The sequence below is a fragment of the Anolis carolinensis genome, chromosome 2 (assembly GCF_035594765.1).
Source record: "Anolis carolinensis isolate JA03-04 chromosome 2, rAnoCar3.1.pri, whole genome shotgun sequence".
NCBI classification, from domain to species: Eukaryota; Metazoa; Chordata; class Lepidosauria; order Squamata; family Dactyloidae; genus Anolis; species Anolis carolinensis.
In genome coordinates this window covers 120424836-120440891 of record NC_085842.1, presented here as the reverse complement: position 1 = coordinate 120440891, position 16056 = coordinate 120424836, and the positions used below count along the sequence as shown (strand labels likewise).

The window sequence follows — 16056 nt, the reverse complement described above, 5'->3', positions numbered from 1 at the left end:
CCAGGCTCATGAAGCAGGATTTTGGGAGAGAAATGGAGCATCAATGCCCGATTCTGTTCAACATCTTTATTAATGACTTAGACGAAGGGTTAGAAGGCACGATCATCAAGTTTGCAGACGACACCAAACTGGGAGGGAGAGCCAACACTCCAGAAGAAAGGAGCAGAATTCAAAACGATCTTAACTGACTAGAGAGATGGGCCGAAACTAACAAGATGATGTTCAACAGGGGCAAATGCAAGATACTTCACTTCGGCAGAAAAAATGGAATGCAAAGATACAGAATGGGGGAAGCCTGGCTTGACAGCAGTGTGTGTGAAAAAGACCTTGGAGTCCTCATGGACAACAAGTTAAACATGAGCCAACAATGTGATGCGGCAGCTAAAAAAGCCAACGGGATTCTGGCCTGCATCAATAGGGGTATAGCATCTAGATCCAGGGAAGTCATGCTCCCCCTCTATTCTGCCTTGGTCAGACCACACCTGGAATACTGTGTCCAATTTTGGGCACCGCAGTTGAAGGGAGATGTTGACAAGCTGGAAAGCGTCCAGAGGAGGGCGACTAAAATGATTAAGGGTCTGGAGAACAAGCCCTATGAGGAGCAGCTTAAAGAGCTGGGCATGTTTAGCCTGCAAAAGAGAAGGCTAAGAGGAGACATGATAGCCATGTACAAATATGTGAAGGGAAGTCATAGGGAGGAGGGAGCAGGCTTGTTTTCTGCTGCCCTGGAGACTAGGACACAGAACAATGGCTTCAAACTACAGGAAAGGAGATTCCACCTGAACATCGGGAAGAACTTCCTCACCGTGAGGGCTGCTCGACAGTGAAACTCTCTCCCCCGGACTGTGGTGGAGGCTCCTTCTTTGGAGGCTTTTAAGCAGAGGCTGGATGGCCATCTGTCGGGGGTGCTTTGAATGCGATTTCCTGCTTCTTAGCGGGGGGTTGGACTGGATGGCCCAGGAGGTCTCTTCCAACTCTACTATTCTATGATTCTATGATTCTAAGAAAGCAAAGGCAAATCTCCTCTGAACAAATCTTGTCAAGAAAACCGTGATCTTAAGTGTCATCATAAATTGTGAACAATTTGAAAGCACATGAAAACAAATGGCAAGCCCAGGGATATCATAGGATATTAGTATATTGCTTAAAGTAGAATCAGAATACTACAATGGTGTATTGTGAAACACACACACACAAACTAATTCAGTGTACTGAATTCCCTGCAATCCCCCAAAATAAAAAGAGATGCAAGGAAAAGGTGAAATACTTTATAATACTCCTTGCCTTCCACAACAGGATCAGTGTCCCTTGTGGACAAAATGGACTCATCTGTCTATGAGAGGCTTATGCTGAATCCAATTTTACTTCTCTGTTGTGCTTCTATAATATAATGAGAGTTATCTATACAAGAGGATTTAAATGTTTTAGTCTAGGAGTAAATACTGGCAGAGATATCAGATCTGATTGGGTTCCCGTGTTTATCCTTCCTCATCATAGTAAAACTCTGCATTTTCCATTGTTGTACCATCTTCATTGAAAGTCTTAGATTAATTCAGTAATAAAGAAGACTAAATTACCTTTAATGAACACTGATAAACTTGGTAAAATGAAGGCTACAATACTATTATTATCTAATGTGAATTTGAAATAGCCCTAATTCTATAGTTAATTAGCCAGCTTTGGTCCTTCCTTTATCTGCAGAAGCCAATATACATTAACTAATACGTGATTCAATAAAGGTGTAAAATTAGTTGATGAATTATTGAATCCTTTTTTCTCTTTTGTAAATACTCTTGGTATATGATATTACTTCATTCTTGTTGTATCCAATGCATATTTGGTGGCTTGGTTTTATTATTATCCTTACTTGATGCTGAATTGAAAACTGAACAAATTAATGTGCAAAACAGCTAAGAATGATGTGGAGTGTCTGAATTATGCTGCAACCCCTCCAATAAAAGCCTGGATTGAGAACTATCTCAGTATTTCATGACATGCACTTAATTATACGGTTTCATTTACCTGAATAAAAATGAGAAAAGTCCAAAAATGTGAACAGTTATACATACTAGTGTATTACTCATGTATATATTGATCTTATGCATAAGTTGAGGGCAAGTTTTGGGGCCAACATTATGGATTTTGACATGGCCCATAGGTAAGTGAGGGATCATTCCATGCAGAGGGGAAAGCACCAATGCCGCATCAAGAGGGCAGATGCCCCAGGCAGCCTCCACTGCCATTTTCCTGCCCAAGTTTTAAAAAAAACCCCCAAAAAAACCAGTGCCACGGTGGAGAGAGTACAGAGGGTTGGTCCTTCTTTTAGGTTCTCCTGGGACAGATTAAGCTATTGTCTTTTACCACTCTGCACAGAGAAGGGGACTGTTTCTTTTTTTTGAGAAGAGTTAAAGTACAGTACTTGTGGTAACCAGTGGATAAGTCAATGGGGTTTTTTGGATTGATTTTTAATAGACCTATACATGAGCATATAAGATATATATGTGTGTGTGTGTGTGTGCGTGTGAGGGAGGGAGGCCCCAGTGGCATAGTGGGTTAAACTTCTGAGCTGTTGAACTTGCTGACCATAAGGTTGGCGGTTCTAATCCGGGGAGTGTGGTGAGCACCCACTGTTGGACTCAGCTTCTGCCAACCTAGCAGTTTGAAAATGTGAGTAGATCAATAGGTACCACTCTAGCTGGTAGGTCATGCTGGTCACATGGCCTTGGGGGTGTCTACGGACAATGCTGGCTCTTTGGCTTAGAAATGGAGATGCACCAACCCTCAGAGTCGGACACAACTAGACTTAACGTCAGGGGAAACCTTTACCTATAATATGTGTGTGTGTGCGTGTGTGTGTGTGTGTTTGAAAAATGGTGAATAGAGAGTATATATGATGGTTTTTAAAGAAAAGAATAGGGTTATTACCCAGTATTTCCTGAACTTCTGGAGCTAATATATAGGGTTATTTCCTGTTGATGCTATTACCCCTACTTTAATCAAATGGGTCAAATAAGCCAAACATATAGACACCAATGACATAACTAAGGAAGGGCGTGGTGCTGAAAGGAAGCAAAATATAATTTCAGAGGCTTTTGTCATTTGATTCCCCATTCATAGAAAAAATAAACAGCTATTTTCAAAATATTAATACCGGGAATTAGGTATTAGGAAAGGTTTTTATAACTCCATTGTCCTCCAGTAACTTTGAATCAACAACAAAACATTCCCCTCAGTTCAAATTACATCTTTCCTTCAGCTGCATTTACTATTTTTAAATCTGAAGGAAGATCCAGTCATATTTTGCAAGATGCAACATCCTTCATTGTACCAATGCAACATTTCCTTGTGCTGCAAAAAGGTCAGCTTGGGATAACTACACTGCTTGCATATTTCTGGTTTCCTCTTAGTAGAGTCCTTTGAGAAGATTGTCTTAATGATTTGAGGCAGATTTTTGTAATCTCCTGCTTCATCTGTTATTTTACCATTTTAGAGGTTTTTAGATTTTTATACTTGAAAACCACTATGAAGATATTGATATTGGGACAGAGAGAAACATATAAAATAATACATGTTTCGGCCTAAAGGTATGAATGCCTTAGGATCATAGAATGGTAGAATCATACTGTTGGAAGAAGCCACAAGAGCTATCTGATCCAACATCCTGCCATGCAGGAACACACAATCAAAGCACTCCTGACAGATGACTATCCAACCTCTGAGATCTGTGGTTCAGATAGTGTTTTTAAAGGAAAGTCATTTGTTTTTAGACTTTGGCCATAGATAGGTAGAATAACATTGTACATGTCTATAGCTATAATGTTGTAATAGCAACTGCAAATTCAACAGGCTCTGATTTATGTTTTTTTAAAATAAAATAAGAGAATTAGACTTTTAAAATCAAATGTGATTTTTTTTCCAGGCTGTATGAAGGTAAAGAACAGACAGAATTTGAGGAAGCCATGAGGAGACTTTTTGAGTCAATCAACAGCCTGATGAAAAGTCAACACAAAACAGCCATTTTGTTACAGGTTTGCCTGTTTCATCTTCCTTGCACTGGATGAGAGCACATGGATTTGTAAATGGAAATAGACTGCTATTTGTTACTCTCACAAACTGGAGGGAAGCTCAAAGTTGTATTTGTTTAAATTGCAAGTGTTGCATTCGCAAGAGATGCAAGAAACAACTATGTCTTCATTGTTGGTGGCAATTGGACAGCAGGAGCAGCTCCTCAAAAGCAGACTGAACTATCCCATTACTGAACTATACATGTTATTATTGAAGTGCTGGAGAATAATATGGTTGGCACTTTTCTGTCTAGTTTTGCCATGCAGTCACATGAGATGTCAAATGTGTCTTTTCAACAAAATTAGGATCTATGCATTCAGTCGGTGAAATGTCCAGGAACAGGCAGCTATGATGGTACCAGCAAAACATTTAAAGATTACCCAGTTTAAAGTGAAGACAATAACTGATAGATTCTTGGTGGAACCTGAAACCAGCGTTGTACTTTGCAGAGGCCAATTTAGACCTGCCAGCTTTCATATCCTGCCTTAATACTCTTAAATGTGGCAGAATTTTGGGGTTGATTGTAAAATTCAGCTTTCTCTTTCTCCTCTACTTGATATGAAACATGAACTAGAGTTTGCTCATTGCTCTGGTACATTTTAATCATGTTTTCTGTAATTTTAGTGGATTTTATTGATTGATTGATTTTTATATCCCACCTTTATTTTATTATGGATAAAATTACACATGTATATGAAAATAATCTATTGGGTGTCAAATAGCTGAGTTCAAGGCAAGCAGTTGCTTTAGATTTGAAGCAGTTCTTGAGTATTGATTCAGATTCATTTGTCTATTCTGATACTTGATGAGCTATTTAAGTTTTTGTGATAGCATGGTGAAATTACATAAGTAAAGAAATCCTGCTGCTAGGTTCTAAACAATCAATTAAAATGCAGATAGCACAACTGAAACAATTAGCTACACGTTGAATCTTCCTATTTGACTCCATTGTTAAGGATCTGCATGTTGAAATGTCTGGCAATAACGGGAAATATTGAGGCCTAAAATAGATGAAGAAGCTTTGCATTCTGCAGACTTTTAAAAGTAATTCAAGCATGGCATTTTAACTTCTTTTTTTCTTTTAAGCCATGAAACTAGAGATTCTTCTTATTGGCAGTAGTAAAAGGTCACCATATAAGAAAGCCTTTAGTATATTCAGACCCTTCATCTCCTTCACTACTAAGAACAGAAGTTGAGTTTTCCCCCCTTGTTTAACAACCTAGTTTTGTCCTTTGCTTAGCAGTGTTCCTTAAACAACTGTTTTCATTTGGGCTTTGGAGTTTCATATAACACTTACTGGATCACACAGACCTGATTTTAAAAGTTCAGTTTTCTAGAAGACAGAACAGACATGCCCAAATATAATAAATTATGGACTGGGAATGAATATTTCAAGAATATCCTGGGAGATGCTGAAACCACGAGGAAGGGAAATGCTGCTTTTAAGTCAGAGTTCAGCAGCAGGGGAAGATAAGGTGCCACATATGTTAGATAAGATAGACACTAAAATGGAAATACTACTGCAGTGTGTACATGAACTGAGTATAAATAAGATCAGATGACCACTTTGATCATAAAGCAAAGTTCAGGTTATGATGCTGAGTAAAACCATAGAAATAAATTTCACTGCACCGCTGGAGTAGACATGGGGAAAGGCTTCCCTGCCTTTCATTGCCCCTTTTATCTAAAGGTTTACAATGTTTCATCTATCTGCTTGTTGTTTTTTTAAAAAAGTTTTGTATTAATAAGATTTTAGCTGTACTATGTTCATTTCACAATGGTTGATGTTGGAGACATTGATGAATTCCCCTGTGATCATATTTCTCAGTGTCAGATGCAATATCGAGTGACATGATTTAATGTCAATCTAAGTCATCTAGGGAAGTGGGTTTCTATCCATGAACGCTCATGCAAAAATGAAAATCAGCTAGTCTTAAAGGAGCTGCTACATTCCTTTTTCCCCTCCCCCTCCCCTTCCTCATAATTAAATGTTGAGTTAGTTTACTTGTTTTTGTGAACCATATAAAACACTAGTAGTTATTTTGTTTTTCTTTCTTTTAGGTGGCTGCCTTGAAATATATTCCATCTGTCCTCCAAGATGTAGAAAGAGTGTTTGATATCAGATTACTTAGGTGAGCTGATTCTCTATTCGATAACATCTAGGGACCTCATCATACAGATGACCCCCCCCCCCCCCCCACAGTTCCGTTTTGCCTACATGGAGGCATCTAGACAAGGCGTGTTGCCATGTTGCCTTTTCCCCATCAGATGGAGGAAAGGGCTGAAAAAAATTTGGCTTCCCTCTTGTTGGTGAGGAAGCATCTTGTAATGCTCCATCGCCACTTCGGCAATCAATGGGGCGGGGCCACAGCTAGCGGCATGTGGTGGCGCTCAGCAGGCCCCAGCCCCGAAGAGGAGCAAGAGGCAATGATGAGGTGGTAAGTGATGTGTTGATTGCAGTTTCTTTAGGATTACAGTGGTACTGGCCCATTCAAGTATATTCACTGTGTATAGCCATTGTGCATTTTTGGTACAAACCTCAGCTCTAGTGCTGTATTTCTATTGGATTTAGGGACAAAGTAAATGATATAGTTTAATAGTTTAATCTTTGTTGGATCGGGCTTGTCCCCATGTAAGCCACCCAAAGTGCCTTCAGGGAGATGGAGGCAGGATATAATAATAATAATAATAATAATAATAATAATAATAATAATAATAATAATAATAATAACAACAACAACAACAATAGCTAACATAGGAAATATGCTTAGAAAGCAGAGCTCTGCTGCCAGATATGGTGCAAGACATTTTGCAGCCTGAGGCAGAACAATCCCCTCTCCCATGGTGGTAGGATCAAAGCCAAATTATTTTGCATATGATGCAGAGTTCACTGATTTCCAGATGAAAACATTGTCAATTGACTGGATTTAATTGTGAGTGTCATATTTTGTGTCTGTACACGTATGTATACTATAAATATATTCTTGAATATTAATAGAGATATACATGATTACTGTACACATATTCATATGTATAATATGAGTATTTATGTACATCTCTGTATACTAATATATTGGAATGATTAACAATTGGAACCTTATAAATGTTTTAGCAAAATATTTCAGTCTTTGCCTCCTTCCGTTGCTAAAAATAAAAGTTTAGTTTAGAACACGTTTTCATCAACATTCTTGTGAATGATTATTGTTATATTTTTGAATAACTGTAGAAATTAATAATATTTGCAAAGCTCTATTTGTTAATCACTATCATAAACTATATATTTAAGTGATTAACTGCATCCGTATGGGATCTAGAATAAATTCATCAGAAATGCTGGTCATTTATCTGTTTAAAACAGACACATACAAACAAAAATTGTACTCATATTTATCAACACTTTGAATTGTATGTACAACCTGTATAAAAGAAAAAGCTGTACTCATATTTCTTTTGCATTGTTATTTTATAATTCTGGCTACATCTCAAAGACAAAAATATTATGTTTATTGCAGACGCAGAAGAGCAGGCTGTCCCAGTTCCACCCACTCACTTTCATAGGAATTGAAGAGGTGGCAGAGGAAATAAAGTTATTAATTAATGTAAAATTTTAAAATACTACTAATCACAATTTCCCCATGGCATGGTTTCTTCCATGTATACCTTCACCTTAATGTGTGAAGGTGACGTTGCCATCTCACAAGCATCTCACTTGTTATGAAGACAAAGGGTGCATCTACACTGCAGAATTAATACAGTTTGACAGCAGTTTAGCTGCTATGGCTCTGGCAGAGAAGGCTAATGGCCATTGTAAAGCTACAAGTCTCATGATTCCAAAGCATTCAGCCATGGCAGTTCAAGTAATGCCAAACTGCATTAATTCTACTGTGTAGCTATTTGGAAAGTTATCTCCCGTGTGAATGGGAAAAGGAAGATGTGGTGGTGGTTCATCTGTTCTGCCTCTTCACTCAAGGAAAAGTGGCTCCCTTCAAGAAGAAAGTAGTAATTGTGCCAAAATTAGCAATGCTCATTCTTCCCCAGAAAGAGGAAGGATGCACCTCTTTCTGTGTGCAAGAAGCATTTCCCTTTGTAATGGAGCCAACCCCTGGTGTAATGGTGATAGTGATGCACTATGAGCAGCTTCTACACCTTGGATGTGTATTTACCATCACTGCTGCTACCTTCTCTGGTGGGAGGGCATAGGTACCACCAGTGAATTCTCTTCCTCTGCTTTCTTTCTTTATTTCAGCATTGTGATAGCGGAGAGCACAAACAACTTTCTTAGGACTGGGAAGTGTGAAGACTAGCAGTGGGCATTTTAATTTGCCTCTCCTAGCATTTGGCTGTTTATGGAGATTGCCTCTCCAAACGCTATGCTGTGCCTGTCTTCCTTCTTTTTATAGATAGTCAACTTTTGTTTCTGCATTCATAGGATGTCAGGAAACATAGTGTTGGCTAAATTCTGCCACACAGTTTTCTCGTTGAGAACACCATGATATTTATTTCTTGCAACAACTATTTGGTGCCATCTGTTCTCATAAATCGGTGGAAAACTGCATGACCATCACTTAAAAATCTAACTGTTCTATCCTCATGTTCTAGGAATTTCTTTTTAACAAATGCCATACCAACCTAATCTGACTCATATTTTATTATTTTATGTTTATTTGCAGCCAGCTCTTGTATGAATTTTACACTTGTATTCCACCAGAAAAGCTGCAGAAGCAAAAAGTGCAATCTATGAGGGAAATTGTACTCAGCAACCTCTTTAAAAAACAAGGTAAATTCATACTGACATGGCACTTTTTAAGTTCATAAAGCATTACTTGAAAACTAAAGTGTTAGCAACATTAACTTGTAGTAAGGGTCACCCTTAACTTTATAGTAAGCTGCACAAAAGTAATAATTCAGAAAAATCTTTGGTCAATACATTATATTTTATTTTAGATGAATTACTTAGGGATCTGTGTGAACAAGAATAGTTTTGACTGGATGTTTAAACATGAATGATGTTAAAATACATATTAAGAAGTAGGAATGTTTTGTTAGCACATTTGTGGAAAATATTTGTGTGTTAGCTACCATATAAACTCATTTATAAGTTGAGATTTTTATTAAAAAATGAGCCCCCCGCCCCCAAACTGGATTGAAATATCCAGAAACCAGTGCAAGTATCTGACACTTCTCCCATTTTGACACTTTCCCCTGTCTGTGGAGTGATCTTTGAGTTATCGATGGGTCATATCAAAAGCCATAATTTTATCTTCAAACCTGTCTTTGACTTATACACGAGGTCATATTACACTACAATATTTAATAATGGTCAGGAGGGTTTTTTTGCCAAAATATATCTTTGATGTAAATCACTGTTTCCATTTTATAGATGTGAAATGAAAAATGCTGATCACTTAATGAATCTGTTGCTTATAACTTTTTTGATTACTTCGGGATTTAAACATTTTGATTTAACTGCTGAAAATGGCTTTATATTGTGTCATCTGGGGAGGGAGATGGCTGGAGATAATCAACAGGACAAGAACCTAACAGTGGAGGAAAATAAAAATCTTCAATAAGTAACTGGAGGGATGATTCATAATCTTATATGCCTTTACAGTAAAGCACAGAACAAAACATGATGAATTCGAACTCTTAGTACAGTAAAGCAAATATGATATAATAGGCATTGCTGAAACCTGGAACAGATGATGATATATTCACGAAAAAGAGATGTAGTAATAGTTTCAACTATCCTGATATTTGTTTGAAGAGAAACTTTCTAAGAGTGTCAGGTCCAACAAATTCCATGGTCTAGAACAGGGGTCCTCAAACGTTTTAAGCAGTGGACCGGTCCACAATCCTTCAGACTGTTGAGGGGCCAAATTATCATTTGAAAAAAAAATACAAACAAATTCCTATGCACACTGCACATGTCTTATGCCTCTAATGATCCTTGCTTGGGTTAAAAGAGGAGGAGGAGGCCAGAAGTGCAAGGTGCTGCAAGGCTGACAGGGGTAAAAGAGGGAGAAGAGGGAGGAGGAAGGGGGAGTCTGGGGGGGGGGGAGAGAAAAAGGCAGGGAGAAGGAGAGAGAGGGGGGATCTGGAGCAAAGTGTGTGTGTGTGTGTGCAGGAGGAAAGGGGGGTCCTCTGCCCACCCGCCCAGGTAAGGAGATGACAGAAGGCAGCCAGCCCCCCGCCCCACTCGCCAGCCCTGACTTGGCCTGGCCTGCGGCCCTTTCCCAAGCCTGGGCCCGCTGCTTTGCCTTCTGTCCCCCCCATTCTTTCCTTCCAATCACGAGCCCTTTTCCCCCATTGATTTGGAAACAAGGCCGGCTCTGTGTGCATCAAGAGAAAGAGGGAGGGAGAGGGAGAGCGATTGCATTTCCTTTTTTCCCCTCCTCCCTCCTTCCCTCGCATACAAATGGCCCCCCAATGGGATGAGTCACCCCCCTTCCTTCCCTTCCCTTCCGAGATGCGCTTTCCTCCTTCCAGTTTTTTTGAACGGGAAAGAGCCCCAGCTCTCACCTTGGATTGAGTGAAGGGTGCAATGTTTCCAATTGGCCACTAGATGGCGTCAGATAATACGGAGTGTCGGATAAGCGGAAGTCGGATAAGTGAGACTCTACTGTATTGTCGTTCAGATAATGATAATAACCCTGTGAGATGGACCCGTATTATTATTGTTGGTGAGGGAAAGCAGCTGGGCTAGACATCTAGGGTAAGAAAGCACTTGTTTTGGGGCTACACAGTTCAAGAATTGAGGAAGGAATTGAACTGTGTAATTCAATAATCATATCCTTACAGTACTGAAGGCCAAACACGGAGAGTGGCTACTCTCTATGATTAATCAATTTTCCTTCTTATAGTGGAGCTTTCTCGAAGACGTATATCTTAACAATCAGACTTTTAAATTAAGTCCATGAAATGTCCTAACACACAAAGTACATTCATTGTAAGATATACAGTTGATCATTTCTAAATATATGCCAAATGTATCAGTTTGGCATTGATACAGCTTACTGGTCACTGGTAATGCCAAAAGAAATTATTGCAAATCTGTGGGACATTAAAACATTACTTCAAACTAAATGCTAACGAAAAAAATGATACTGTATTTTTTCCAACTTCATTACATTCTGCATTTTTCTATGTTTGCCATATCCATGGTAACAGTAGGCTTCAGTCACCCAGCAAGACTGATGGGGAAAGGGGGTCCCATTTAGAGACTGAATTGAAGCAAACAGTCAATATTTCTTGTTTTTGACAGGGAAAAAGGCTCACTTGAGATAGAAAATTATTGCTGGTAGTCATCTTCCATTGGGTTAAAAAAGGACAGTGGGGCATCATCTTGTTTGTTACCATGCATGGTTACTCCTTATTGATATCAGCTACTCTGTATCATTGTAGTTCTCACTCCAAAAAAGTAAGCCATTTCTCCTGACTTACTTCATGTCTACCAAGCTATTTTCTTCCTCTCGTGTGTCTTTCCAAACTATATTTGGGTCTTAGCCCAGTCTTAGTTTTCCCATTCCTTTTAGTTCTGCACTGAGTCTTTGCATAGAACTAAACACATTATATACAGACTGATATACAAGATGATTTTCATTTTGTTTTGCCATTTATCAACAGAGGACATACAAATTTTTTAATTGTCATCTCATAGACTCATGCTTGAAGGCATATGAAAAATGGTAGCAATTTATCATGGCATGAATGCATTTTTGTAGCCACCAATTTGCATTTGGTGTGTAAGAGCTTTTACATGTCAGATGCTTCTCTGCCATGTTGAATTATATGCAAAACTGCCAAAGAGAATGCCTCTCAGGCATTTTATCACCTCCTGCATCTTGGTTCTTCTGCTTTTACTTGAATCATCATTACACTGCCTTAAGTACCTTTTGGCAGGATAATGTGTGTATGACAAGATACAGGAACAGCGGTAGCGTCCCATGATTTGTGCTGGTGGAAAAATCAACCAGCTTCAACTAATGTAGTACAGGAGTTGCCCATTCATAACTACTGTGATTACAGATGAAACAGCTTTTTTCTGAGATGGCATCTTGAAACATTTACTGGCAAAATTAAAGAAATAATAGAGGATATCTGCTTTAATAAATCTTCGTAAATAGCAAAGAACCTGGTTTCAGGCGTTTGAGGTGTAAGTTTTTGCCAGTTATACTTCAGTTTGTCATTCTACAAAAATCTAATTGCTAGTCTGTAAGGCACCATAAGACTCTGTTTATGTTGCAAGAGGTTTGAGACCGCTTCTTTCTGGCATTAATAACTGTTTTCTCTTTATAAGAGGTAGTAAAATAACTTGATTATCTTGCCCTCTGCCCACTGTCAAATGGACTGAGTTTTCATTAAACCCAGCAATCTGGTAATTAAAACAGTGCTCCCTTAAAATGTACAAATAGCTGTATTTCCAGCCGAAGCAAGGAAACACATGAACCAGCTTTTTTCCTTCTATGAGATGATTGTTCAAATCATAAATCAGCTAGGAAGGTCAGCAGAGCATTTACATAACAGTTTGCAAATGCATGCATATGCAGCAAGATGGATATGGATCTATAAGGATTTTCTCCCTGTTGCATAATACTACAATTGGAGGTCACCCAATGGATTTTTTGGCAATAGGTGCAGAGAAAATAAAAGACATCACAGGAGGTGCAATTAATTTACAGAGTTCAGTGACCCAAGATGTGATAATGGCCATCAGTTTGATTACTTTTAACAGAGGTTACACAAATTGATAGAGAACAATTCTATCAATGGCTAGGATCCATTACAGCTATATGGAACCTCAATGTATGCAAGGGCATCATGCTCATTTCTGAATGAAGCAGAAAGGTGGTGTTGACTTTAGCTGCTTGGGTTTGCATTCTGCCTGTGGAATCCCTAGAAGCATTGGCCCCCAGGACAAAGAAAAGTGGGATTGGACAGAGATTTGCCTGATCCTGGTTTCATCTTACATGTTTTTGCCATTGGTAGAATGTAGAGAAAGACTCCAGTGCAGAAGTGGGCAACTTCAAAAGGTCTTGGGCAATTCTTAAACCCATCAAATTCCACCCCATGTTTTGAAATATTTAAGAAAAGAAATCAAATCAGGAAGTAGCTGAAAGTTCAGATCTGGTATTGCATTTCTTGCCCCACCTCCATGTTGGGAGGATGAGCCTCCCAACAAGGAGCAGATAATAAAATCTTTTTTTTTCTTTAAACAAGAGCAGGAGAAACACTGGAAGTTCTGGGGAAAATAATAGTATACAAAAGTGGACATGAGCTTCACTTTGACCTGTCCCTCCCTGCTTTAGAAAATGTTGTCTATATCATCTTAAAAAAGGCACTACAGCACATTACTTTATGAAAGCCAACTATGTTTAGATTAAATTTTGTAGGTTAATTTGAAACAAATCTTTGCTTTTCTTGTTTGAAGACAAAATATACTAATAGTTTATAAAATAGAAATGCATTTTGAACATCTACATATTTATTATTTATTTTAAATATATATAACACCCCCAGTGCTTATCCATTTGGATACCCTTAAATACTGCAAACGTTTGGTGAGAGCTGACTGTCTTTGCAAAAAACATTGTGATTTGTTTCACTAATGTTGTTTTGCCACACATTCAATAATTTTAGCTATAACAATGTTTTTCATCCAGTTTTTCAGAGCAGATGTAAAGCTGATTTGCCTAAAAAATTGCTGGTTCTCCCTTGGATGCCCTTTTAAAGGCAATATTAGAGAAGAAGAAAAATGTCTACTGTGTTTCTCTACTCTTGGTTACCCAGAAGTCAGTGTAAGAAAATACCCTTGGGGAAAAAGAGTGCCTATTGTCTACTATCAATAAAGATATGTTATTCAGAATGTTTCCAACTATTTATGAGAAGTGATTTGCAAAACAGTCATGCCCTTTTTTTCTCTGTTGGTAAGAGAAGCAATTCATTTTTAATTGTGCCTAGAGGCTTTCACTATGGACTCAAGAGCTTGTACAAAATTTAATGAGAGCAAATAAATGAACAAACTCTTTTCTTGTTGGAGTGCTGCGATTTTTCTCTTCAAACAGAAAATCTGAAATCATTCAAAATAACATAAAATGACATTTTATTCCCTTGTCTTACTAGTTTAAGAAAATACTAAAAACATAGTATACAAAGATGACAAGGCTGCAAGGAATTAGTTTTGATTTTGTCCAAATAGTTTAAACCCAATATCATGCTACCAAACATAATTGCAGTACAACTTTCTTCATCTCCCCCTGATCTCACCTCTCTACATGAACCAAAAACTTGCTTGGAGGGTTAGCCATCTTGGATTCTACTCAGCATGGTTAAAACAGGGACAAAAGCCCCATCCTTCCACCTACTGTTCTCAAAAGGATTTTTGTAAGCATGGTCAGCCACAGCAAAGTGAAAGGAAAAAAAATCTGAAAATACTGTGTTGAAGGTGTTTCTTAGGATATTGATTCATTGTGCTTTGAATGGCTGTATATATAAGATTCAGGTCTAGTAATTTGGATCTTTTGAAGGCAGGTATTGTTCTCAAAGGGCACAAATCACATTCCACTCCAGGAAGCTTCCTGATTTTGAAGGACGTTTTTGCATATAGTTGTGCAATCTGTGATAGATTAATTAATTAAACCTTAATATAAAAGTCATGGTCTTAATCACAATCTGTGCCCAGTCTTATTTCTGCAGAGAGAATAGAGCATCTTCATATTCTGCTTCCAACTATACAGCATATTTGATTTTATATTGGCCATTAGATGATATCCATGTAAACTTGTGCCTCTTGGGTTGCCTGATTAATGTGCTTGAAGTAAATGAACTGTTTCTCCCACAAAATTCAGTGAAGCCTTTCTCCTTTGTTACTTGATCTAATAAAAATTCTCCTACAACATTTTGTTCTATTCTCTTTCCTACTTTTGCATTTCAGTCACCTATGATTATCAATGTGTCCTCTTTCAGTGTATTTCTCCTAAGTATAAATCTTTTTTCCATATCCTCACCTTTGTAGATGCTATTCTGTTTATTAGATTTTACATTGTAGAGGTTATTGGTATTTCTCAGATATAAATCTCTTAATCACATTTAACTTGGTATAATACATATGTGAGTAAACTGTATAAATGCTTATACTAACTTCCCAAAACAAATAAATATGAAATCAGGCCATCAAAAATAACTTTATCTTTATCTTTGGATCAATTTCTCCAGAACTTAAAGCTTGAGTTCATGCATCTGCCTTGGGGTGGCTCTCGACCCATCCAAGTTCTCTGAATTGTCCTTTTTCTGACTCTTCCCTAGGGAATTAATTTCTTCTTCCAGAAGCATCTGGAAGAGACAATCCAGCTCTTAAATAGGTCACAGTGCCCCCTGGTAATGTTTAAACATCAAATAATACTGATATTTAAAATGAGACACAGACTTTTGGCCACTTGTTTTAAGTTCTTGATTCTTTGTAGTATTTTTTAGCAGTCTTTGCATCTCTGGGAGTGTTATACAGGCAGAAGACTGCCCCCCTCAAATTCACCCACCCCAAATCTACTTTAATAAGCTTTCAGCTATCTTGTTCTCCTGACATTCCCCACCTCCTCCTTTCCTCAAAATTACATCATGTGGTGGTTCCCTCAGGGAGTAGAGCAATGAACCACATATTCCGGTCTCCTAGAGGATCTCTGCAATGGCTGCTTTCTTCATTGTCTTCATTTGTGCCAAGATTATTCTTCCCTGTCTTTGGACTCATCTCATGCCTCTGCCATACCATCTTCTGTTTTCTTTGAATTTTGTAGTGGTGTTTCCCTCCCCAGCTCATTCTCTTCTTCCCAGACCTTTGCCAACCTTTTCTGCTCATTTCCACTTCTCCGCCCTTCCTTTTCTTTAGCTTCTACTCTTTCCCCATTTCATTATCCTGCAATATATCTTGCTTCTTGCTTCTTGCATGCCTCCACTTAGTTACCTTTATCTCCTTATCCCTCTCTTTCTCTCCCCATGCTC

At 38.2% G+C, this 16056-nt stretch overlaps 1 protein-coding gene across 1 annotated transcript in view; it reads left to right on the top strand.

Annotated features, from left to right (window-relative positions):
• The window catches only part of dock2 (dedicator of cytokinesis 2), a 377601-nt gene that overhangs the window by 87524 nt on the left and 274021 nt on the right, over positions 1-16056 (top strand). Inside the window, exons 23-25 of the mRNA XM_008104636.3 lie at positions 3920-4028; positions 6127-6197; positions 8736-8842. Coding sequence (XP_008102843.1) covers positions 3920-4028; positions 6127-6197; positions 8736-8842 — 287 coding nt within the window. The remainder of the gene's footprint in view (positions 1-3919; positions 4029-6126; positions 6198-8735; positions 8843-16056) is intronic.